The 27,162-nt window shown below is 41.8% G+C and overlaps 1 protein-coding gene across 11 annotated transcripts in view; it reads left to right on the top strand.

The window, feature by feature from the left end:
* LOC143036447 (uncharacterized) overlaps positions 1-27,162 on the top strand; it is a 418,880-nt gene that overhangs the window by 386,465 nt on the left and 5,253 nt on the right. For 7 of the 11 annotated variants that reach the window (XM_076203810.1, XM_076203811.1, XM_076203808.1 and 4 more), the window contains 9 exons: positions 934-1,107; positions 2,526-2,802; positions 4,742-4,887; positions 5,179-5,334; positions 6,849-7,076; positions 8,932-9,126; positions 15,833-18,952; positions 19,436-20,492; positions 21,277-21,921. In XM_076203810.1, coding sequence (XP_076059925.1) covers positions 934-1,107; positions 2,526-2,802; positions 4,742-4,887; positions 5,179-5,334; positions 6,849-7,076; positions 8,932-9,126; positions 15,833-18,952; positions 19,436-20,492; positions 21,277-21,921 — 5,998 coding nt within the window. Of the gene's footprint in view, positions 1-933; positions 1,108-2,525; positions 2,803-4,741; positions 4,888-5,178; positions 5,335-6,848; positions 7,077-8,931; positions 9,127-15,832; positions 18,953-19,435; positions 20,493-21,276; positions 21,922-25,742; positions 25,865-27,023; positions 27,155-27,162 lie in introns of all 11 variants that reach the window. The other 4 variants (XR_012967356.1, XR_012967357.1, XM_076203812.1 and 1 more) reach the window with 4 other exon arrangements.

Raw genomic sequence — 27,162 nt, 5'->3', positions numbered from 1 at the left:
TGTTTTGATAGATGCCGACGTCGAAGAAATGAAAGGATGATAAATTCTTCTAACCTAAACTAAACTAACCTAACCTGTGTTTGATAAATCATTACCTGCAAATTAAATGTCATCCGGCTCGTCCTCGTTGTCGTCGTCGTGAGAGACGTTGGCGGGCTTTTCAACCATTCTCTCAGCTTGCGGGGTATACAAAGTTCTTGCAGTTTGAAGGAATGCATGCATCTCCGCTCCATAACATTCCTTCAAGAAAATATACCTGGCGAGGTACTGTCGGAAGTACCGAGGCCGTCAATTGACAGACAAGATGGCGTCCCGATCCTGTGCTACCGACTTCGTTCATTAGCATATTTGCTTATAGCAAGGTATTTTTTATTTTCATTTCCGCCCACAAAATTGCATAGTCCGTTGATATATTTTAATTTACAAAATTAATAATTAATTTTCTATTGCTATATTGCGCCCATGGTCGAAACTAAAAAAATACCCCGGTATTTAATATGGAATGTCAGCATACGCGGATTTGGTCATACACGGTAATTTCAGGAACCTAACCACCGCGTTATTTGAGGGCGTTTTGTACTATCAAAACAGTAAATAAAGCTTCAATGTATTGTATAAAAGAGGGAAGATACACGAAAATAAAGATACATGTATTGCTGGACATTGTACATGTACGTATATGTATACACTTTCGCTTAACGACCAATTCGGTTAACGACGGCGACGCTGGTCCCAATTGTCGTCGTTAAACGAGGAGTGGTTGTATGTGAATTTACCTAGTTGTATTATACGGGAAGGGGAGCTATGCTCGTGGTGACTCGTTTTTGTATCTCGCAAGATCAAGTTTGTTCTTAAATTGTTGTATTGTGTTACTCGTACATGGTGCTTGTGGCTGCTGTACCCCTACTTAGCCTGGTAATCTTTTGTTTTCAGGTGGAAACGGAGGCCCTTAAACGAGAACTGTATGACAAGCAGGAGCTGGTCCGTCAGGCCTCAAATGCCCTCACAGCCCTTGACCAGCAATACCAGGAGCAGGTGGCACAGCTTAACGACGCCCATCAACAGGAGAACCAGGCCCTCCAGGAACGTATTGAGGGCTTACAGAAGGTACATATGTTTGTCTTTATTATTATTCTGTTTTATTGGTTGATGCAAAGATTACAGACTGGGGACTAAAGTTCACTTATAAGTTTTTTATTAAAGGTAATTAGATTAGGAGCTTAAGTGTGAAAAATATGTATGATTCTAATAGCCTTCATTTTTCTCATCTAATTTTTTTTTCAATTCTGATACCCCAGGAGTCAAATATTGACCTAAAATTTTTGCTAAAGTGGAATTTTTTATTTTTCAACTTAGTTCTAAAACTCGGATATTTGGATTCCTTGTCTTTTTTTATTCTAAATGTATAATATACATTTATATAACTGACTTGTTACCCTAGTTATTGGTTGCCAAATGTTAGTGACCTCTCATATGACTTCAAAATATCTGAAGTCACATCTCCTAAATGGTTGTTCAGATTGACCTTAAAATTTCAGAAATGTGTTTAGTCCTAAAACTACTTATAAACCAAATTTCAGTAAAATCGGAGAGATGAAGATGTTAGGCACTTGATGATCTGACAGAGAATGCCCGTTTCCTCTTTACAATTTTCCCTTATTTGCTCGCTTCTTTTCTGCCCTCACTGCCTTTACCTCTTCATCCTACCATTCACTGCCTCTGTTGCCTCTCATCCTCCTCGTCCCACATACTGTCTTCATGCACTTCAGCACTTCCTCCTTGAAATGTACCTATTCTTCCTTTACTCCTGTTTATCCTTTATCCATCACTACATTCCTTACTTCTCTCAGTTTCATGTAGTTTAATGTGTACATAATTTTTCTCCTGCAGTGGAAAGGTTTTGTACATATACAAATACCAAGGGCTTTTCCCCCCCTTATAAGGGAGGCAGTCAAAGCCAAAAGGCATAATTCCATTCCCATCCATTTCATCCCCACCCATTCCACTCCCATCCACCATCCCTCCCTCCTTCCCTCTTTTCTTGGCTCCTCCTGGATGATGGGTCATCCCTGTATCTCCCCCATTGCCCTGGATCAGAAGTAATGCAGTAAGACAGCACATCCACAGCAAGGCTGTTTCATTTAATCAGTGACCCCTTCTTCTCCATCCCCTTTTACAGAAAAAGAGAATGGGAGAAATCCCTTCAGACTGTGTCAAAATATCATTCACAACCACTCCCTAACTCCCCTCCATCCCCCACCCACTCCCTTCCATGCATTACAGCATCATCCATACACAGCTATTCTCCACTTACCCCATCTTCTCTCTCTCTCTCATTTTATTATTATTATTTCATAGAAAGGTGAGAAAGAAATGTATATTCAATGTGGATATGGTCAGTCCCTCCAGGGATATGATTTCCTTTGATCATTGTCATGCAGGACTAGTAACACTAGCTGGTATCATGCACTCATTATCTCTGTAAAGCCTTTTAACAATTTTTTTTTTTTTTTTCTATTCATTAGGAAATTGAGGACTACGAAACCAGTTGTCAGGAGAGAGACAGCAGTCATCAGAGTGAACTGTCTAGACTGTGCGGCCTTGCCTTCAGTGACGACAAGAAGGGAGACGACCAAAACAGCCACATTGAGGACGGTTTCATTCCTGGCAACTCTACTCTCCCCTGTCCACCTACCGCTCTCCCCCTTCACCTCCAGGGGAATAAAAGGACTCGACCCACAACGCTCCGGCTAAACAAGAAGACCAAGGAGGCAAACCCCAAAGCACCCTCTGCTCTGCAGGGTAAGTGGTAATCCCTTCATCCAAGTGTGGGACAGCTTTATTTAGGCTACCTGCATTTGAAAAATAGAGAAATTGGGGGAGGATCCCTAGTCATTTCACTATGTCCCACTTAATTGCCTTGTACAACATACTTGGGGAATTATGTCATGCTTCTCCTACACTAACACAGGGGGAAGGGGAGAAATTGAAGAAGAGCACTGTAGGTTTGAGAAGATCAAGTTTTTGTCATGAGACAAATATGTGAGAAGTTCTTGGCAAAGGGTAAAGATGTCTTGGAGTTTCATGGATTTAGAGAAGGGGTATGACAAGGTTGACAAAAGGGCATTATGGAATGTGTTGCAAATGAATGAGATAAGTAGAAGTCTGTTTAGGGTGGATAAAAGTTTTGATGTATGTTAGTAGTAGAGATTGTGTGTGGGTTGGGAATGGAGAGTAAGAGTAGTTTAAGGTGAAAGGGATGTGGTAAGGTTGTGTAATGCCACGATGGTTGTTCAACATGTTTGTGGGTGGTGGTGTAGGAGGTAGATGCAAGGGTACAAGGCAGGGGTTTAGGGGTAACGAGCGAATGGAGGGAAGTGAGCCAGTTGTTCATGGATGATACAGTGCTTGTGGTTGAGTCTGGGGATGGACTGAAGCAGTTGACAAAATGTGGGAGGTTGAGAAGAGAGAGCTCAAAATGAATATGGGCAAAAGTAGGGTGATAAGATATGATAATAGTGGGTTGGTGGTAAGTTTGATTGGTGAGAGACTGGGGGAAGTGGAGAGCTTTAAGTATATAGTGTTGTATGTGGAATTGAATGGTGGAGTAGGGGTAGAGATTAATTATAGGGTAAGAAAAGCAAGTAAATGACTGGGGTTGATGAAAAGTTATATAAAAGTGTCTGGGGATGACTGTACAGTGAAGACTGTATGAGGAAATGATTGTGGCCAAAATATTGTTAGGAGTGGAGATTTGGAATGTAAAAAAAACAGAAAGGAAGAACCTAAATATGCTTGAGGAGTATGGTAGGTGTTCCAAGGATAAAGTGAGAAGTGTAGAAGTGAGGCAAGAGAGTGGCAGTGGAAAGAGTTGGTAGATAGGGTAGATTAAAGTATGCTGAGATGATTTGGGTATTTGGAAAGAATGAGTGAGGAAAGGCTAGCAGAAAAGTGTGGAGAGTAGAAGTGGATGGAGTGAACTTGAAGGGAAGACCAGGAATGAGGTGGATGGATTAGATCAAGGGGATGTTAGGTGCACGAGATTTTCCTCCTCCCTTTGGACTTCACAAATTCCATAATAACTCGGCTGATATTCTTTAGTTCTTCAGTCAAACTCTTCAGTTTGTGGTCTTCTGCAAGGATTCTCACATTGTATATGTAGATTCCCAACTTATTGTATATGTAGATTCCCAGCATTAGATTATTTAATGTCCAAGATATGGATCTGCTTGGACAGTACTTGTTCTCATTCAGTAGTACATTGCTTGTAAACACTAAGCAATACAGTTGAACCTTCAGTTGACAGTGATCCAATAGGAATGCCTGTGAGAACTTAATGTGTACTGTTGATGGTTATTAGAATGTGGCAATATAATCTTGTCTCCTTGCCACACATTGCCTTGTTCAGTATATTTGATAGGACCTTAGCGATCCATACTGTCATAATGACAGCACTCTGTATATCTATGAGTAGTTTCCCTATTCATCATCATGGATGTGCCAGTTGATGGTACAAGCAAATTGATCATTCTCATCTTCCATACAAGACTTGTAATAGAATATCTGGTGTATATTGCAAAATCTATAGTGTCATTGTACTGAACAGGTGTATTTCCATCCTACATGATATCTATATATACTAAAAGGCTTCTTCCCTCTCACAAGGGAGGTAGTCACCTAAGGCATGCACCCATCCATGTGAAATGATTTCAGTATTGGTTCTTGTACCTTTACCATACAGGAGTATTTAGTCTGCCACCAGAGAGTCCCCAACAACCAGAATTAGAAGCCTTACAGGAACGTGTGGCAGAACTGGAAAAGGAGCTTGTTGTCAAGGAGGAGACCAAGCAGATCATTGAAGGTGACGTAGTCAACCTCAGAAAAGAGGTAAGTTCTGGAGGTAGCCTACTATGTTTTCCACTTAAGTGAATTGAACTACAGGGTGAACTGGTTGTTGTAGCCAGTTACCTTGGGGCTGGGTGTCTCCTGCATGGGGGATCTGAGGAAGATTTCAGTGTACAACTGAGGGCTTGACCTCAGCCTGAATTAGGATTTTGACCCATTGTACAGTTAATGAAATGATCTCTTATAGTCTCCTTAAAGTTGTAAAAATGCACCATGATATTGATAAGTAATTAAGAGTGAGCAATTTTCTTAACTGTCAAACTATTCCTATAGTTGGAGTGCAAGGAAGAGGAGGTGGCAGAACTGAGGACAGTCATGGATACCAAGGAAGAGGAGCTGCAGGAGATGGTGCAGCAACTGGAGGATCACAGGGCACAGCTTCTTGAGAAGGACCAGCAGATTCAGCAACTGCAGGAAGATCTCATAAAGGTGAGTATTAACAAACTTGTGGGTCAATGAAGGATTTTTTATTATTATTATTTTTTTATTATTATTATTGTTATTATTATTATTATTATTATTATTATTACTTTCATTTCCTTTGTGGTAGAGGAAATTTCTATACATAGAGAAATGATGATACTTTATTATACTGTGACTGTCTCTCTGTTATGCTGTCCCCCCACTCTTGTTACTGTCCTGTACCACTTCTCTGAATATTCATTTCTCATTTCGCTGAACCCTGTGGTGGGGGAAAAGAATACTGCCAAGTATTTCCACTTGAGTTGTTAAAGGCAACAAAAACGGGATAGGGATAGGACTAGGCATCCTTACCTGTAGCCCCAAAAGGGACATTCCTAAAAAAAAGCAAAGGCATAAGAGGATCTAGGAGGAGTTTTCCAACCAGGACCCTAAGGTTTGGGTCTTTTATTGTGTGTAGTTGTGGTATGGATGAGAGTAAAAGGGAAGACATAGGAAGTATGTTTGTGAGAAGAAAGATGGATGTGTGGAAAGCAGAGGTGGAGGGAATGAACATGAGGGGCAACCAAGGATGAGATGGATGAATTGGGGTAAATGGGGCATTGGGAAAAAGGGGAATGTCTGTTGAGGACAGAAGATAGGGGTGAGTGGAGAATGGTTGTGTATAGATGATGCTGTAATACATGGTAGTGATGGGGGATGGGGGTGTGAGGGAGTATGTGTGAATGATATTTTGACACAGCCAAAAGGGATTTCTCCTGGTCTTCTCTTTTTCTGCATGAGGGGACAGAGAGGGGGGTTGCTGATTAAATAAAGCAGCCTTGCTATAGATATGCTGTGTCTTGCTACACTGCTTCTGACCCAGGGCAGTGGGTGAGATGCAGGGATGACCTGTCATCCAGGAAGAGCCTAGAAAAGAGAGAGGGAGGGGTGGTGAATGGGAGTGGAGTATGTGGGGATGAAATGGGTGGAGAGGATTTATGCCTTTGACTTTGGCTACCTCCCTTGTAAGGGGGGAAAAAGCCATTGGTATATGTATATATATACATTCCAAAATCCCTTCCTTGTAAAATAAGGTGGCTGAGTAAAAGACACTTCCACTACCTACATATGGAAACATCTCTCCCATCTTGACACTACATGGGTGAAATTATCGTTGACACCTTCCGTGCTGGTCTCGTTAAAGGCTGTGCAGTGAGAGAGAGCAATTTCACAACAGGAACTGACACCTGAAGCTAGTTTACTTCCACTACTTCATTATATGACCTTCCTCTTCCACATATACTCAATTTTTTTTTAGAGCTTATGAAAATGTCCCCTCACTCTGTATCATCCTCCATTCATCTCTATCTTTTGCAATCCACATTCTTTGTATGTTCAAGGTCCCCTTTACTCCACCTAAGTTTTCATCTTCCTCTCAAGATCCTTCCATTTGCATGTTTTTTTTTTTTTCTCTCCTTTTATCTTCCACATTTATAATGTAATCTTAGAGTGTTATATATCTGTATCTTCTGTATTGCCAGATGGAACCAGAGATTGAAGTCAAAGTACAAGAGATAGTGGAGCGTGATCGAATAATTGAAGAGAAGATGGAACAAATAGATAAGCAGAATAAAATTTTGGTGGAGATTCAGATAACACTAGATGAGAAACAGAAGCAGATTGCAGAACTCGAAGCCACTGTGAGTGAGAAGGCAGCAAAGCTAAAGGAGATAGAGGAAGCATTTAATGAATCATGTCAATGTGTACAGGTAAGGGGCTTTTAGTTGTGATTTTATTAATGAGAAAAATGGAGGAGAAATTAGGGAAGATGAGGTGAAGGCAGTTGTGAAGATGATGAGAGCAGGTAAGGCACCTTGTTTGGATGGGTGTCATGCAGAATGTCTAAAAGAGGTTATTTAATGTTTGTTAAAAAGAGGGTAGAGTGCTGGAGGAGCCTGTATAGTTCCAATTTACAAGGGAAAGGGGGGTAAGTGAGTGTAGTAGTTTCAGAGGGATTAGTTTTAGGGTAGTTGGGAAGGCTTAGGGAGGGTTTTGATTGAGAGGATTAGGAGAGGAACAAAGGGAATAATTGGTGAGGAACAGTGTGGGTTTAGGACAGTTAGGGGTTGCGTGGATCAGATTTTTGTGGTAAGACAGGTATGTGAGAAAGCTTTAGGAAAAGGTAAGGATGTTTTTTGGGCCTTTATGGATTTGTAAGAAGCTTATGACAGAGTAGAGAGGAAGGCACTGTGGTAGGAAATGCAGCTATATGGGATAACAGGAAAGCTGTTAAAAACAGTCAAATTTTTATGTGTTAGTGTTAGAATTAGAAATGGAGAGAGTGAGTGGTTTGAGGTAAAGGTGGGACTTCACCAAGGATGTATTATGTTGCCTTGGCTGTTCAATTTATACATGGATGAGGAGGCGTGAGAGGTAAACGCAATGGTAATGGGCTGGGGATTGGAGATGGTTAAAGAAAATGGAGTAAAATGGGAGATAAGCCAGTTGTTATTTGCTGGAAACACTAATTCTAGCAGGATAAGAGGACAGATTAAGGGAGTTTGTGATGGAGTTTGGGAAGGTGTTTGAAAGAAGGAAGTTTAAAAATAAATGTGGGTAAAAGTAAGGTGATGAGATATACAAAAGGAGAAAGAGGCAGCAGACTGGAAGTGAGTATTAAGGGAAAGAGACTGGAGGAAGTGGAAAGTTTTAGATACTTGGGTGTGAATGTGGTGGGAAAGGGAAGAGTGGAGGTGGAGGTAGAATGTAGATTGAGAGAAGCAAGTTAATGCCTTCAGGGATTAGAAAGTGTAATGAGAAATAGACATTTGGAAATGGATGCTAAGGAGTGATTGTGCCAACAGCACTGTATGGGGCAAAAACATGGAACATAGGAGAGGAAGACTTTAAATGTGTTCGAGATGAAATGCCTGAGAAGTATGGTAAGGGTCACTAGGCTGGATAGAGTGAGAAATGAGGAGAGCAGGGGTGGAAAAGGAGTTGGGAGATAGGGTTGATGAAAGAGTATTGGGATGGTTTGGACACTTGAAAAGAATAAGTGAAAAAAATATTAGTAAAAGAGGTGTGGAAGGAGTGAACATGAGGGGGCAACCAAGGATGAGATGGATGGATGAGGTTAAAGGAGCATTGGGAAAGAGGGGAATTGGGAGAGATGGGAGAGGATAGAAGATAGGGGTGAATGGAGAATGGTTGTTTACGGATGATGCTGTGGTGCATGAGGTGGAGTGGGTGGGGGATGGGGGTTGAGAGAGTAGTGTGAGAAATAAACTGACGCAGCTGAAAGGAATTTCTCCCCGTCTTCTTTTCTGCATGAAGGGACAGAAGGGGGTGGGGTCCGCCGATTTAATGAAATGGCTTTGCTGTGGATGTACTGTGTCTTGTGACACGACTTCTGACCCAGGACATTGTGTGAGATGTGGGGATGACCCATCATCCAGGAGATGCCAATATAAGAGGGTGGACGGGAGTGGAGTATGATAGGGATGGAATGGGTGGGAGTGGTTTTTATGCCTTTGTTTTTGGCTACCTCCCTTATAAGGGGGAAAAGCCTTTGATATATGTATGTATAATTTTTATATCAATGTATGTGTAATTCTTTGGCAGAGAACCATAGAAACAGTGGCAACTAGAGACAAAGAGATAGCTGCCCTTAAGAAGGATGTCAAGCGGAGAGAGAAGAGAATCAGAGACTTGATTAACGAGCTCAAGGAAGCACTGGACATGCTCAAGAAGGCAAAGTGGGAGAAAGAGACAAGTGGTGAAGACAGTGTCAAGGAGATGGCCGAGGAAGAAAATGAGGTACAACAAGATGGTTTTTACCTACTTTACTACATCAAAGACACTCCTTTGTCAAGGATGCACCCCAGTTATGTTATGTACCCGAATGCTACAATCAATCAGTCAGTCCAACCCCTGGTTTCTCTTGCAAAAGACCTGCAGCCTTCAGCTGCAACCCCTTATAGCTGGGATGGCCTAGTCAATGCACATCAGCCAACCAACTTGCATGAACCTGTCCTCATCTCCTTAGAAATGAAAGGTTGCCTACCTCCACCACAGTATGGGTCAAATACATTGGCAGTGAGAGACAGTTTATCCATTGCAAGGCCAAATAGCCCAAGCCTGTTTAACCCTACCTCTATTTAATTATTAGTGTAATTAGAGAAGAAAAGTTTAGATGTGTTTGAGATGAAATGTCTGAAAAGTATGGCAGGGCTTACAAGGTTGGATAGTGTGAGAAATGAAGAGGTGAGGAGGAGAGTGGTGATGAAAAAGGGTATTAGAGATAGGGTTCATGAAAGAGTATTGGGATGGTTTGGACACATGGGAACAATAAGTGAAGAAAGATTAGCAAAAAGTGTGGAAGGTAGAGGTGGATGGAGTGAAGTTGAGGTGACAACTGCAGATGAGATGGATGGTTGGGATGAAAGAGGCTTTGAGGATGAGGGGAGTCGAGAAAAGAGAGGGGGGTGGTGGTGAATGGGAGTGGAGTATGTGGGGATGAAATGGGTGGGAGTGGATTTATGCCTTTGACTTTGGCTTCCTTCCTTGTAAGGGGAAAAAAATGCTATTGATATATATGTACATGTATTTACCTAGTTGTATTTTACGGGAAGGGGAGCTATGCTCGTGGTGTCCCGTCTTCATATCTCATTTTATCTAAACTATTTTTAAATTCATGTATTGTTTTTGCACACACCACATTCTCATCTAACTTGTTCCAACTGCCTATTACGCTGTGAGGAAAGCTGTTCTTTTTCAGATCTCTTCTATAGCTGTCTTTCTTGATTTTCTTTCCGTGCCCTCTTGTATTTCTATCATCCCATTTTATCAGATTCTCTCTATCAATAACTTCTATGCCTTTCATGAGTCTGTAAATAGCTATCAAATCTCCTCTCTCTCTTCTTTGCTCGTGTGTGTGTGTATTTACCTAGTTGTATTTTACGGGAAGGGGAGCTATGCTCATGGTGTCCCGTCTTCATATCTCATTTTATCTAAACTATTTTTAAATTCATGTATTGTTTTTGCACACACCACTTTCTCATCTAACTTGTTCCAATTGTCTATTACTCTGTGAGGAAAGCTGTTCTTTTTCAGATCTCTTCTATAGCTGTCTTTCTTGATTTTCTTTCCGTGCCCTCTTGTATTTCTATCATCCCATTTTATCAGATTCTCTCTATCAATAATTTCTATGCCTTTCATGATTCTGTAAATAGCTATCAAATCTCTTCTCTCTCTTCTTTGCTCTAGTGTCTGTAGTTCAAGTTTTGCTAGTCTCTCTTCATATGATAGTTTTGAGAGTGTTGGTGCCAATTTTGTAATTGCTCTTTGTATTCTTTCAATTTTTTTTATACATTTTTTTGTACTTGGTGACCACATCATTGCTGCATATTCCAATCTTGGTGTGTGTGTGTGTGTGTGTTTGTTTTGCCTCTTGACCTGGGAGGGGTGATGATCCATGTGTTAAAATCAGGAGAATTAAATAGTTTTGGGAGGGGCGTTCGGTAAGTGTAAGTTTTTCCCTAGGCCATTCACTTCTCAAGGGGGGAAAACACCTTTTGGTAAATGCATGTTTCCGTTCTGAAATCCCTCCTGTACAAATCTTAGTGTCTTATGATCCTGTGGTGGGGAGAAAAAGATATTAACCTTGTGTTCCCATATGTATCATAAAAGGTGAAATGGGGTGAAGTAAGGGGATTGGTTATTCTTGTTTCTGTTTTTTCTCAAGCAAAAATTCAGGCATGCTTTGACTAGGCCACCAACTTTATAAGGGGATGAAAGCCATTGGTATGTATACAGTACATGGACTATTTAAGATGTTAAGTTATGATTTTTGGAGTTTTGTATATTTATTCTGTGCATGAAACCTTTGTAATTGCATGTTGGGATGCTTTTTCATCCGTTGTAACAAACTGCTTTGACTCTCCAACCCTCCTTATAAGGAGAGACGGGTCCTCTGGCATGTATGGTATAACAAAATTTACATTCCATGTCTTTGCTTGTAAGTAAAAATGTATGCCAGTTAATATGCTTGATATCAATGATTCTCAATTTTTTTTAGGTTAGCCACCCTTTGATAACTGCCCATACTCATATTTATGTCATAACCATGTTTAGCTACAGTATTACTAGAGGCAATAGGCTTGATATTGTTTGTGAAGTTTTTAAGGATTAACTATGCTGATTGGGACATTTAAGATTTTATTCTGGCTTACAAGAGGAGGTTGCTGTTTGTGTTGCTTCAGTGTAGGTAAACTATATAATCCAGGATTGTGGGCTATGAAGTAAATTATTTGTACATACATACATATACCTTTGGTATATGTATGTACAAGGGAGGTAGCCAAAAAACAAAGGCATAAAATCCACTCCCACCCATTCATCCCCATATACTCCACTCCCATCTACCCCCCTCCCTCCCTCCTTTCTTGGCTCCTCCTGGATGACGGGTCATCCCTGCATCTCGCCCACTGCCCTAGGTCAGAAGCAGTGTTGCAGACACAGCACATCCACAGCAAGGCCACTTCATTAAATCTCTCTCTCTGTCCCCTCATGCAGAAATAGGGAAGACAGGGAGAAACCCCTTCGGGCTGCGTCAGTTTATTTTTCACACATACTCCCTCACCCCTATACATACATAACCAATATAAGAAGAGTAGTCAAGTTAAAACATGCACCCATCCTACACCAATCCTAAAGGAAATGTTGATACTTTAATTTCTACAATTTAGGTTTAATTGTGTTTGAGAAGTATGGTGGGGGGTTATGAGGATGGGGTGAGAAATGAGGAGAATGGGGGTAGAAAGGGAGTAGGCAGAAGGACTGATGAAAGAATACCAGGATGGTTAGGGGAGATGGAAAGAATGAGTGGAGAAAAATTAGCAAAAACAGAATTGAAGGTAGAGATGGATGGAGTGAACTTGAGAAGACTGAGATAGATGGATGGGGTGAAGGTGGTCTGGAGTAAATGGGGAATGTCTGTTGAGCAGAGAAGGGAGGAGGCAAAGGATAAGTGTAAGTGGAGAATGGTTGTGCACTGACTATAAACTGATGTGGCCCAAAGGGATTTCTCCTAATCTTCTTTATTTTTGCGTGAGGGAACGAGGAGGGAGGGTTGCTCTGTAAATGGAGTGGCTGGCCCCTTTTGTGGATTTTCTGTAACTTGCTGCATTGTTTATTACTTGGGCAGTAGGCAGAAGATGGATAACCCTTCATCCACAAGGAGCTAAGGTGAAAGGGAAACAAATGGGTGATGGATGGGAGTGGGATGGGTGGGGGTGAGTGCATGGCTTGGCTGGCTACCCTCCTTGTAAGGGAAAAGAAGCCTTTGGTGTATAGGTTGATAGACAATCCTTCCTTTTTACAATGGGGAATATATTTCAATCAGTTGTTCATAGTCCACTATTGAATTTCAGCAGTGGACTATGAATGATGGTGATGAGTGGAGAATGGTTGTGTATGGATGATGCTGTGATGCATGGGTAGTGGATAGGGGTTGAGGGAGTATGTGTGAATGATGATGCAACCCGAAAGGATTGCTCCCCATCGTCTCTTTTTCTGCATGAGGGGATGGTGTGGGGATGGAATGGGGGGGGGGAGTGGATTTTATACTTTTGTTTTTTGGCTTCCTCCCTTGTAAGAGGGAAAAAACCATTGGTATACATGTATAAGCAGTTATGTGTCTTTTGAGTAGGCTACCTCCCTTATAAGGGGAAAAAAAGGCTTTGGTGTATAGATAAACAAGCTTAAATAAAGATTTTTCCTTTTTATAACCATTTGTTATTTATTCTAAAATTTTGAAAATGCTCTTAAGTAAAGTCACCCCCCCTTGATCTCTCTATTTCACACACTCCCTCCCCTCCCTCATTTTTTCCTCAATGTAAATACATTTCACTAAGTGTTTATCTTTTACTTTTTTCTCACTTTTTTCATATTCCTATCTTCCTGTTTTCTAAAGCCAACAAAGGATACCTACAAGCTGTGATCCTATGAAATGGACATCAGAAAGAATCCTTTCCCCATTGCCCATCTACCTCCACCCAAGACACCTCCATTCCCTGACACATGTGACTTTAAATACTTAAAACTTTCATTTCCAACCTTTCTCCTTCAAGATTTACTTTCAACTCTCTGCCATCCTCCCCCCTTGTAAATCTTGTCACTTTATTTTAGTCCACATTTACTCTGAACTTCTCCTCTTGCATGCAATCTCAAACTGCCACCAGCTGCCTCAATCCCTTGTACCCGGCCACAAAGGCAGTGTCATCTGCAAAGAACTGGCTCACCTTCCACGTGCTTCCACTCTCACTTACCAGCTCCAAACCCGAGCCCATCACTTATGTTTACCTCCTGTACTACCCCATCCATGTACACAATAAACAACCATGATGACATTACACAATCCTAGTGCAGCTTCACCCTCTCAAACCATTCACTCTCTCCATTCATTACCCTAACACAAAATCTACCATCTATCTATATTCCAAAAAGCTTCTTCCCCCTCACAAAGGAGTTAACCAGCCAAAGGGTACACCCACCCTCTACCCACCCCATACCCATTTGTGTTTACCTTTTAAAGAATCTCTTAGCTCCTTGTGGGTGTGGGACAGGGATGGCTCTTTATCCACAAGGAGCTAAGGATTTTTTTAAAGGGAAACTGTAGGATGTGGGATGGATAGAGTGTGGGTGCATCCCTTGGCTGATTACCTTTCACATGAGGGAGAATCCCTTTGGCGCACAAATTAATACATGTTTAAAAACCTACCACCCTTAACAACCCTGTCTCATATATCTGCAACACATCCCACACAGTCTTCCTGTCAACTCTGGCCTTCACAGCAGTAATCTTTCTGAGGATGCAAAAATAGGAACCACTAGTGTTGTGCTTTATACTTGCTGTATGCACAGGTGCCAACGTTATTATTCCTGTTTTCAGTGTTTTCCTGACATTGGCTTATTTGCTTATAACTGCTTGCACACGAGTTATTTGGTATGCCACAATTTACCTTTTAAGGAGATGAAACAATTTATCAGGTGAGTTGGCTATATATCTTGATGATGCAGCACCTTTATGTCAACCCCATCATCTTGTGGGTACACTTTTGAAATTTTGTTCACATACATATACCAAGGGCTTTTCCCCCCTTACAAGAAATAATTAAAACAAATTATTAGTTTGAAAGTTTGACCCTTGCTCTAAAGGGATTCATAGTCCATGTTCCCTCAATCTACTTTAAGCTGTCAAGGATTGTATGATAATAGCCATAATATAATCTAGTGCTCACTGATAGATAAAGTTTAGGCTGATTTAGTGATAGTCTCTCATGGTTTATGTAATGTCTTGTCAAAACAAACATCCTTTAGTGTTTGTTGGATATGTAGAATTATTGCTCATTATCCTCTAATCTGGCAGCCTCACTACATTGTTTGGTGATGAGATGTACAAGGAGTGAAAGTGGCAGTAATCTGGAAGTGAGCATTAAGGGAGAGCAACTGGAGGAAGTGGATAGTTTTAGATATTTGGGTGCAAATGTGGCAGGAAAAGGTGGAGTAAAGGTGGAGGTAGAATGTAGATTGAGAGAAGTGAGTAAATGCCTTGGTGGATTAAAAAGTGTAATGAGGAATAGAATTTTGGGAATGGATGCTAAGAGGAGACTGTATGAAGGAGTGATTGTGCCAACAGCACTGTATGGAGCAGAAACATGGAACATAAGAGAGGAAGAGAGGAGGAGTTTGAATGTGTTTGAGATGAAGTGTCTGAGAAGTATGATGGGGGTTACTAGGCTAGATAGAGTGAGAAATGAGGAGGTGAGGAGGAGAACAGGGGTGGAAAGGGAGCTGGGAGATAGGGTTGATGAAAGAGTATTAGGATGGTTTGGACACATGGAAAGAATGAGTGAAGAAAGACTAGTAAAGGAGGTATGGAAGGGAGATGTGGAGGGAGTGAACATGAGGGGACGTCCTAGGATGAGATGGATGGATGGGGTGAAGGGGGCTTTGGGGAAGAGGGGAATGTCTGTTGAGGAAGGACGGGAGAGGACAGAAGACGGGTGAATGGAGAATGGTTGTATATGGAAGATGTTGTGATGCATGAGGTGGAATGGACGGGGGGATGGGGGGTGAGGTAGTATGTGTGAGCAAAATTTTGACGCAGCCTGAAGGGATTTCTCCCTGTCCTCTCCTTTATATGGGGGGATGGAGAGGGGGGGGTCGCCGATTTAATGAAGCGGCCTTGCTGTGGATGTGCTGTGTCTTGCGACACTGCTTCTGACCTAGGGCAGTGGACAGGGTGCAGGGATGACCCGTCATCTAGGAGGTGCTAAGATGGGAGAGAGGGTGGAGGGGTGTGGAGTGTTTTCGGGGATGGAATGGGTGGGAATGATTTTATGCCTTTTCCTTTTTGGCTACCTCCCTAGTAAGGGGGAAAAAGCCTTGGTATATGTATATATGTATGTATGTAGAAATTGCAAGAATTCTACTTGAAAATTAACCTGTATTCATTCTACAGAGACTGTGGGCAGAGCTGGAAGGCCGTAAAAAGGAAATGGCAAACCTGACCAAACAGCATGAACAAGCCCTTCAGGATGCAAAAGCCCAAGCTGTACTTCTTCAGGACCAGTTAAAGGAAAACCAAGAGCAGCTCAGTAAGGCACAAGACAAGCTTAAGGCCTTGAAGCAAGAGCAGGAGTTGGCAGCTGATGAACATGGTCAGAAGATGAAGGAAAAAGCAGAGAAACTCGCCAAGTTGGAGGAAGAAGTCCAAGGGATTAAAGGAGATCTAGCAAGCAGGGAGGCACAGCTTGAGAGCCAACAACAAATAGTGCAAGGTCTTAAAGATGAGTTGGCTTCAGCTAAAGATCTTCTTAAGGAAAAGAAGGGTGAAATGGATGCAATGAATGATGAATTGAAGAAAAAGAATGCTGACATCCAGGACATTATCAACAAGGAATTGTGGGACCGCAACAGAGAAATTGAGAAGTTGCAGAATAAATTGAGTTCTCTTATGACAGAAAAGAGAAATGAAATTGATACCCTCAAGGATGACTTGGAAGCAAGAAACAGTGATATCAAGAGACTTGAGACTCGACTGAACATATTGTTAGAAGAATCAAAAGAAGAGCCCAAGAAACCTGTACCAGAAAGCCAGATCTCCACAGATAAACCTGACTGCCAGAAAATTAATGATGCTTCCAGCAGAACTGAAGCCAACCACAATACCAGTAATAACAACAGTACCTCTATTGACACGGGTTCCAAGACAACAAGTAAGACCATCTGTCATACGGTAAAGACCCATGAAGTAGTCATGACACCCATGGTCAACTTGGATAAAGTTGGAGATAATGTTGCAACAGTTCAATTACTGTATGAAGAAGTAAACAAGATCCGAGGGGAGGCTCAGGCTCTTCGGATGGAAAGAAAAATCCTTAGTGATAAATTGAGTCATCTTCAAAAAGTCAATGATAGATTGGGTCAGTCTTCAAGTGAAGAAGATTCTAAAAAGATTGGAAAGGAAATGGAGAAGCTACGCAAGCAACTGGAAGAATCTAAAGAGGAGAATCTTGAACAAGTGAAGAAGCATTCAGAAGCTACCACTGATTTCAGATCTCAGATACTGACCCTAAAAGAAGAACTAAAGCTTGCCAAGAGAAAGATCAACCGTCAGCTAACAGAAGTGAATGTGAGGAAGTATCATGATGCCATCAAACGCTACAGACAGGAGGTTCTCTCTCTCCGTAAACGCCTTGTTGATTCTCATCATGCCTGTGATTTGCTCAGAACCCGCTTGGAGGAACTAGCTGACTTCCTGGAACGAATTCTTGAGATGGACAAGAAAGGCTTGATCAACCTTAGTGAACTCTCGCCCAAGCAGATCAAGTCCCTCCATAAGACCCTTAATGAGTCCCGTGCCTTGTCCCAATCCCTGTCCCAATCACTTATGATTGGGATGGACTCCACCTTAGGAATAAATGCAGATGAAACTGCACTTGGTACTTCCTTCAATTTCATATCATCATGCAATGTACTCCAGGAAGAAAGCTTATCTGAGCCCCTTGATATGACCCACAACCCCCACCTAACTTGTGACTCTTCCAAGTCACGTTTGTCTCATAACCCCCGTGAGTTACATTTAACTCATGACTCCCTTAATTTGAGTCAGGAAGCCCTTAATATGATGGATAGTACATTCCCACTTGACTCTACATCTCCATCCTACCAGGCCATTGTCTCCCAACTGAATGAACAGATTGATCTTAAAACAAAAGAGATTGATGACATTGCTGAAAGTGTCTTTACTCTCAGCTCTCAACTAGAAGATAAGAATAGAGTAGTTGAAGAACAACAGGGATTGATAAAAGAATTGCAAAATCATGTTGAAGAACTGAAAGAAGAACTACACAAGCGAGGACTGGAAGGAAAGCCATGTCATCAGCACAAAGCATCCTTATCTGGGGAAGATTGGAACAAAGAAGGTCATGATGTTCACAAATGTGAATCTTTCCACAATTTGTCAAATCCATTGGCTGTGTTATCAGAGAGCACAGTCCGTGCCCTCTCTCCAGAAGGGAAGCTACTTAGCCAACACGATTCTTGTAGCAGCCAAGAGCTTAGGAAGTCTTCCAGCACATTTTCAGACACCTTACCTCCACCTCAGTCCATCCAGTCCTCTCGAAACAGCCAAGAAATTGTGTTTGAAGATGCAGAGTCATCAAAGACCCAGAGTCCAGAGATGGAAGCTTCAGTCACAACAGAACGAGAACTGGAACTTTGCCATCATTCAGACCACAGTAATATCAGTGCCATCAAAAGTGCCTACTCCACCGATGTGGCAATTAAAGCCAACAGTGCCAACCTCGGTTACCTTGATACCAGCATTGGCATTGACCAGTGCGTTGAAGGTCCTGCCTCACTCTGGGGTGTGGCCGCTTCAGCAGCCACCCCTCACCATCAACCACCTCCCACGTGGTCTCTCGTTTCCCCATCAGAGAGCGAGGCTTGGAGTGAACCTGACCGTAATGTGTCTTTGGCTCGTATTGGCTTGGATGTCTGTGCTCTTGGTGCCAGCCCATCGGCCATGGAACGCTCATCAACATCCAGAAGTCGACAACAGCAGCAACAACGATTATCCTCAATAGTTCATCTTAGTTCTGAGTCTGATCCACCCTGTCTGGAAGATGGAGCCAAACCTTCAGGTAAACGGCGATCTGAAATGGCAGAGCTGAGGAGAGTCACAGCCAAGCTCCGAGCATTAGAACAACTGAATGAAACTTTACATGCAGAGTTGAGTATATACCAGACACTGAGCAAACACACCCGTGAAGGGCGAGTAAGCAGCAGTAGTGGAGGAGGTACAGGAAATGCTGGAGATGTAGGAACACCTTCTGTGCGCCCCCCAACAAGTGACAAAAGTGTAGCCACCCAGCCTGGCCAAACAGCAGATGCAGCTGTGGGTGAGGAGGGGCTTGGGGTGCTGGTGCCCATGGGACTGCTCGAGGAGATCAAGGCCCTTCGGTCTAAGCTGGAAGAAGCAATTGCCAACAATGACCACCTGCGGGACCAATTGGAGGCTGCTTTGGCACAGCAGGACAATGAATGTCTTCTCCAACAGGTGCAGCCCATGAATAAGGTGAGTTATGTTACCCTTCTCCATTTATTCAATTTGTCTTACAAGTTTCTAAATTTCTCTTGGTCTTCCTCTCACAGTCACTCCATCCACTTTCTGCTTTCCATATTCCCTTTGCTGGTCTTTCCTCATTCATTGGGACCAAGAACAGGTGCCAGCCTGTGTTGGTCCTATGAGATGTACATTAAAGAGAATTGTCTCCCCTGATTTCCCTGCTGCTCCATGCCATTCCCAGTACCACTGATTTGTGTCCCTTCTGATCATGTGTATTCCCATCCATTTTCATATCGTAACCAAATTATCTCAGATTGGCCTGTTCTGCACTCCCTATCCCAGTTACACATTAGTCCTGTGATGACCAGTCATACTTCATACATCTCTACTGTGTTCATAGTTGTTCATATTCAGTGTTATTGTGAGTGTATAAATTGGCATCTTCAGACACAGATGTGCTTCATGTATATATATACATTTTTTTCCCCCAAGATCCTTCAAGAAGAACTTCAAAGAACACAAATAGTAGCTGAATCTTTCCAAGAGAAACTCAGTCATTCACAACGTCAGTTGAACGAAACTCAAGAGCGTTTTGCTCAGCAGAAACTCCTATTAGAAGAGCTTGCAGCAGAAAATGAATGTGTTCGAAGTCAGACAGAGGAAGCAAAGGAGGCACTGCAGAGGAAAGAGGCAGAGATTGTGAAGCAAACTGAACAGCTTCAAACCCTGGAAGCTCGGCTGGCCGAGTGTCAGGAGCGAGCTGTTGAACAGGACCATGTTATTAGTGACCTCCTTTCCAAGTTAACCAAAGCACAGCAGCAAGAGCAAGATAATCAAGACCAAGTAAGTCGTATCAAGGCTCTAGAGGAGCAACTACAAACTAGTGAAGCTCGTGTCCTAAGTGCTAACAAGGAGAAACTTGCTTTGATCGGAGAAAGAACACGTCTGCAGGCTCAACTGGCATCCCTTACCACACATGCACGTTTACTTCATGATGATAAAGAGGCAGAACATGTTAGTCAGAGTAGTGAAAGAGCAGCACTTGTTCAGCAGCTCGAAACTGGACGGAACAAATGTGCCTCACTCCAACACGAAAGACAACAACTCGTTGCAGATAAGCACCGGTTAGAAAAAGAACGACAAATTCTACAAGAAGAATTGGCAAGTTTGAAGTCACGGGCAGACCATATGCTTGCCCGGGAAGCTGCAAATGCTGTTGCAGCTGCAAGAGGAAACAAGGGCATGGAAGAACTCAGTCTTTTGAAAGAAACTCATGCTAAACTACAAGCCACTCACCAAGACCTTCAGCAGTCACATGCACGACTGCATCAAGAACATAGACGTCAACATGAGGAACTAGCTGCCCTACAGAAATTACAAGAGGAAATGTCAGCTCTGCAGCTGAGAGACGAGACCTTACGTATACAGCAACAGAAACTAGAAGAGGAACTTTTCAAGGAGAGAACAGAAAAGGAGAAGGTGAAGCAGGAACTGGAAGCTGCTCTTGCAGCAAGTCATATTGCAAACATCACCTCAGCCCATTCTGATTGTAAGTTACCTTCTAGTCTATAGCTCTCTCATAATGGCGGTGGATATATATACACACGACCAGTTTTTAGGGAACCATGGCTTTCATGCAATAGAGAACTGGAGCAATGGATTGAGATAATTGAGATATATTAAAAAGGATTACAAAGGTGGAGCATGCCGACAGGAGACCTTTTAGTCCATAACTAGGTCAGATGCAAAAAAAAATATAATAATGATATATAAAAAAATAAATTAATAAATATAATAAATAATTATAAATAAAATAAATATAATAAATAATTATAGGTGAAATAAATAAATGCATAGGTATAGTTAAATAATAAGCAAACAGACAAATAATAACAAACAAATAAACAAATAAAATTTATATATTTTTTAATTTTGAAAGATGCAGGGATGACCCGTCATCTAGGAGGTGCTAAGATAGGAGGGAGGGTGGAGGGGTGTAGAGTGTTTTCAGGGATGGAATGGGTGGGAATGATTTTATGTCTTTTCCTTTTTGGCAACCTCCCTAGTAAGGGGGAAAAAGCCTTGGTATATGTATGTATGTATGTAATTTTTAAAGAAAAAGAATGGGTAGTGGATGTGAATTGGGTGGGAGTCCATGCATGTCTTGGCCAGCTACCTTCCTTATAGAGGGGAAGGCCTTTGATGTATAGATAGATATACTCAAAACAAAAGCCTCAAATGTACTAAATTTGTCCTAGTGATTTCTAAAGAATTTGAATGTTAAATGTATATTATTGATAGAATGTGAACATCATGTAATTACTACATTTCAGCACATGGCCCGGACCTCAGTGACTGCGCTTCACCAGAGAGTGTTACAAGCTTTGAGTTTTACCGTCCAGAATACTCGTCAGGTTTGTCTGCGTCAAAGAAGGGGATGAGAGGTGAAGATGGACGGGTTCTTTCTCCACTTCACCATCTTGGAACCTCCCAATACATACGTCAAGGAAAAGAGAAACAGACAACACCTACACAAATGAAAGAGGCCAACAAGAAAGCGGGAAGCCGTGTTGGTAATACTGTGTGGAATGAGGACAAGGAAAACCTTCATACCACAACAACCACGTTGACAGTGACAGAAGTGCGCAAGGTCTTGAGACAGCAGAGTGAAATAAGTGATTATTTATCAGACCCAACCTGTGATGAATCGGAGGACCCACTCATTCCTGGACGACAAGTCCGTCGTGGTGGATCTGCCCCTGGATACAGTGGAGCAGCACAACAACAGCTTTTCCTGACTGAAGACCTCCTTAGCCTCCACCATGACGTGGAAGGTGACGGCGTAACGACTTCGGGTGAGTCCCCGGACCTGGGCATTGGTTCGGACAACCCCTGTTCCAGTTTGGAACGCCGCACCCTTCGCACCTTCGTGAATGCCAATCGCCACCACACTACTACTGCGCTGTGCACAGACCCAAGTGAGTCCCCAAAACCCCTTCCAGTCACCTTTTGTTGTCACACATATTGCTTTTACCTTTGATGTGTTTAGCAAATTATTTTTTGTTGTTGTTCATGCTCGTTCTTACCCATTTCCTGTGTTGTCAAAACCAAACCTGCAGAAGTAATGTTGCAAACATGAAGACATGTCAGTTATTCATAACACTAATACTCAGACAACATCCATATTATTAGTTGTTAGAAATGTAAGGCAATCAGATTCACACAATAGATTAGAAAGAAATTAATTACTGAATTCAAACACCCCACGTCTTCCCACTCTTCAGACCAACTGTCAATGAGTAAGTAGCAAATTGGCTTTTTTTTTTTTTTCTGATGGAGTGCATGCTCACCTATTTTCCCATGCTTCCTACCTTCACAATGAAAGCTTGTGCTTGCCTTCATTGGGACTATAGGCGACGAAAGTGGCTGTAAGGTGGCTATGCATACTCTGTTTTTATGCAGTTGTAATTGTGTTGATGTAAATGCACAGTTCAGACTAAACATATAAATGAAGAATGAATTATGATCTTAAAATGTATATACTAAATATTTGGCCTTCATTTTTGTGATACATTTTGAGGTCACTAAAACCACAAGTTTATTACAATTCTGTATGTACTTAAGAAATAGGTAACTGAAAAAAATACATATTCATCAAATTTGTTTTGTGTGTAGTATTGACCAGCAGAATAGAACTGCACCAAAAAGCTGAGCTTGTATAGTGGGCCTCTGTGTTTGTCATCACTAGCATGGCAAGTGGTTTTTGAGTGTTGTGCACTCATGTTAGTTGAACAGCAGTAATCTCTCACTCACTCACTCACTCTTTCTCTCTCTCTCTCTCTCTATATATATATATATATATATATATCATTGTTTACTTGATAACTTGAAAGAAATCTAGCATTCATTGAAATGTATATATACTGTAAATCAATCTGTTCTGGTTTTCTCATGCAAGAGACTCCTGGCTCCTAGGAAGCCAGCCACTACAACTGGTTCAGTCCATGTCACTCTCTTGGGAGTTTTGCCTAGATAGTCCATTCAACTTCCCATACAATGAATACAATAAGTGGCCTGGTGAAGAACAGGAATGAGCCTTTATCTGTAAGGTGTTAAGATGGTGGGTGGGTGGGCATGATAGATGGGTGTGGGGTGGCTATATGCTTTGACTTGGTCACCTCCTTATAAGGGGGGAAATAGCCTTTAGATGTGTGTATATAGTATAAATTTTGCTAGGAATATCTGTTGTAGCCTTGAGTTTCACTGGAATCCCATGGTGGTTAGCATTAGTCCTCAGAACTTCAGACAGATCTCTATGTTGTATCATTGTGGGACTATTTTTGTTGCTGAATGAAAGTGGTAGGGAGAGGAGGGCAGTTGCCAGTTGTCAGCTCTCCATTGGCTAAGAAACTAATGGGACTATCACACTGGGCTCTTTTTCCTCCGACATCCTACCTCTAACCTCCATTTGAATATGAATGTGTGAAAAAGTGTAAGAAATACAGTTAAGATTGAGAGGTCTTGGGCCCAGTCCAGAGACCAAGTGTCAGTCCCTCAGGGCTGCACCTCCTGATAGTGATTGATTCAAGATTCTCCACACCACCTTCGTACCATCACAGTGGAGATCACCAAGATGATTTAGGAATGTAATTAAAGAGGTTTAGCTCTTCGGGTGGGTGCATGTTCATACATATACCAATGGCTTTTAACCCCTTACAAGGAAGGTAGCCAAAGTCAAAATGCATAAATCCACTCCCACCCACTCCACTCCCATTCACCACGTCTCCCTCTTTCCTTGGCTTCTCCTGGATGATGGGCCATCACTGCATCTCGCCCACTGCTCTGGGTCAGAAGCAATGTAGCAAAACACAGCACATCCACTGCAAGGTCACTTCATTTAATTGGCAACCCTCCCTCTCTGTCCCCTCATGCAGAAAAAGAGAAGATGGGGAGAAATCCCTTTGGGCTATGTCAAAATATAATTCACACATACTCTCTCCCCGTCCCCCACCCACTCCCTTCCATGCATCACAGCATCATCCATACCCATTCTCCACTTACCCCTATCTTCTGTCTTCTTCCTTCCTCGACAGACTTCTCCTCTTTCCCAATGCCCCTTTTACCCTCATCCATCCAACCTTGGTTGCCCCCCTCATGTTCACTCCTTCCACCTCTGCCTTCTACACCTATTTTACCAATTTTTCTTAATTCATTCTTTCCATGTGTCCAAACCATCCCAATACTCTTTCATCAACCCTATCTCCCAACTCCCTTTCCACCCCCACTCTGCTCCTCACCTTGTTTCTCATGTACATATTCAAATCTTGTTAAATGACAGGGAGCAATCCTTTTAAAACAGATATTGAGGACAGGACAAATAGTGCTCAGGCACCACTGGCCACAACTTTGTAGAGTAATAATGATTACCATATTAGATGACATATAGGACGCACGGGCATGTAAGACACACACCCATTTCAGCAAGTCAGATTCAGGAAAAAAAAAGTTTTTAGTGTATTTAAGCATATATTGTTGAAAGCAGTCTTGCAGCACATTAAACAAGCAGAAAACATAAACAAGTTGGCAGTACAGACAAGCAGTAAGCATAAACAAAATATCTTTATAGCATTATAATTGGGGAAACTAATAATCTTTATAACCAGAAAAGTCTTCACTATTTTCAAAACCAGAAAAAATTTCATCATCTTCGTCACTACAAATAGAGTCATTGACTTCAAATAATGCATCATCTTCTGTTCCATCAATGATATCGGTCCTAACGTCATCCCAAGATTTCTTCACACACTTGGGCAATGGTGGGCCACTTCATTCTTTTTTTGGGTGTGGTCATGATGCGGCTGTCATAGTTGTTCCAATGTTTGTGCATGGTTTTCAAATGGCTTAATCACAGACACATCTTAAGGCTGCAATTGGCTTGTCAGTCCACCAGGAATGACAGCTAACTGGATTTTCAATTCTCCCACCCTTTTTTTTTTAATGGTTGCAGTTCTGTGCTCTAAACTGATCCCAAAGCAGAAGAGAGGATTTTCTTAATAGTCCACCAGGACCACAGTTCCATTCCATTTTTGTCCATCCAGCCTTTTTGGTGGACATGAACAAATACACCTTTCAGAATTTTATCTTTAAGCCGAGTTTTTCTCTTAAATATCAAGAAAGGTGGCAGTTTTGTGCCATCAGCACAATAGGCTAGAACTGCTGTATAGTGGGTCTTTTCATGGCCAGTGGTTTTTATTGAGACTGTTTTAGACCCTCTGAGTTACAGTCCTGTTAGATGGGACATCAAATGTGAATGGAACTTTGTCCATGTTCCCCATGTGGCCCAGTTCAAAACAAGTTTTCTTTTGTACATTTATAACAAATCTATGAAATTTTAATATTTTCTTCATAATGGGCAGGCATTTTCTGTGCAATGGATGTTCTTGTATGCATTGATAAACCCTGCCGTTTCATAAATCTGTAACAACCTTCTTTTCCTGCAAAGTTCTTGTACTTTCCTGGCCTCATAAATTATCATTTTGGTAGAAACGCTTCCCCCTGAATTTCTCTCATTTACCACCCACGGTTTCACGTCAACCTCAAGTTCTGGCGAATGTGGGGCTTGGCAATGAAGGTTATGTTTACTTTTCCTTGGGCTCTTCAGTTGGTCTTCATGCTGTCGCCAGACATGTATAATATTTTCTGTAGGTGATGGCCCAAAAGCCTTTGCTGCTACTCTATTGGCATGCTCTTTGACATAATGTACCACTTGTAGTCTGTAGCTTTACTTTACTTTTTTTAGGAATGTCCCCTGTGGGGGTACAGGGAGAAGGATGCCTGGTCCCAATCCCCGTCCCGTTTTTCTCGCCTCTTACGATCCAAGTAGAAAACTTGGTGGCAGTATTCTTTTCCCCTCACCACAGGGTAGGCGAAACAAGGAAATGAAATTCAGAGAAATGGTACAGGACAGCAACAAGGGGTTGGGGGAAAGCATAATGGAGGGACAGTAGCAGTAATAAAAGTTTCATGATTTCTCTGTGAGTAGTCTTCCTCTATCACACACAAAATGATGTGTGGCTCTGGTCTGTAGGGGCACCCCATATAGACCCTAAAGTATCAACTACATGCTACTTTGCCATAACCACATGTAGCCAATAACCCAGATGGGAGGTGCCAAGATAAGAGGGAGGGTGGAGGGGAATGAAGTGTATTTAGTGATGGAATGGGTGGGAATGGTTTTTGTGCCTTTTTCTTTTTGGCTACCTCCCTTGTAAGGTATATGTATGTAGTCTGTAGGAGATTGTGTAGCTCAATCTTTTTCCTCCTGCTGACATAATGGTGAGGGTGTTGGTGTGTTTTGTTATGATCACTGTCAGATAGCATCAAGTCAGGATTCCAATCAGTTGATATTTATAAACGTGTGTCAGCCTCACAGGTTAGATTGCTTTCATTTTTACAGTAATTTGTTTTTAAAGTAATAATACTGGGAATAATAATACCAGCAATAAAATAGTGATGCATGCAGTTGGGGTAGGTATAAGTACTGATTGTAAGCTAGGTTAGTGAGCATCAGGGAGATTAGCCTACAGAAAGTCTCAACTTCGTATGTTAGATGCAGGGTGATTTTTTTGAGCCAAAATTTTGGGGAAAAGGTGCATCCTATATGCCGTCAAATACGGTACTTGTTCATGTCTGAATGAACTATTGCATACATACATTTGCCAATATTTGCATGCACATTAAAATCACCAACATAATTATTTACAATTGTTCACATTGAATTTCATGTATGTAGTTATATTTATTGACTTAATTGAATGAAATAATGTTAATACCAGCATTCTGACTGCCAGGCAAAATGTGAACGACAAAGCAGAATGCCACCATGCTGTGGGATTCTGTTAAGAGAATGTTGTAGAGGTCTGTATATGACCAGGGGATGATACAACTGAGCTAGGGGATAGGTTGTGATACCTGCAGTTCACTGCACATTGGCCATTTATTGTCCATTGTTGCATTTGCCTCTATAAACTTGCTCCCATACTTGTGCACTCACATCTCTCGTCACTTCATCCATGTACAGGTTAAATAGCTATGGTGACAATACACACCTGTGCACCAAACCACACCTCATCTAGTCCCACTGCTTTCCTGTATTTCATCTTTACCACTTTATCCTCCTCCACCACTACCACCATCTAGTGTGTCACTAAGGTAAGGAA

This window comes from Oratosquilla oratoria, chromosome 20 (assembly GCF_046742065.1).
Source record: "Oratosquilla oratoria isolate Oo_2021 chromosome 20, ASM4674206v1, whole genome shotgun sequence".
Lineage (NCBI taxonomy): Eukaryota > Metazoa > Arthropoda > Malacostraca > Stomatopoda > Squillidae > Oratosquilla > Oratosquilla oratoria.
Note: the sequence above shows the minus strand (reverse complement) of the source record. Positions and strands in the feature narration are given on the sequence as shown.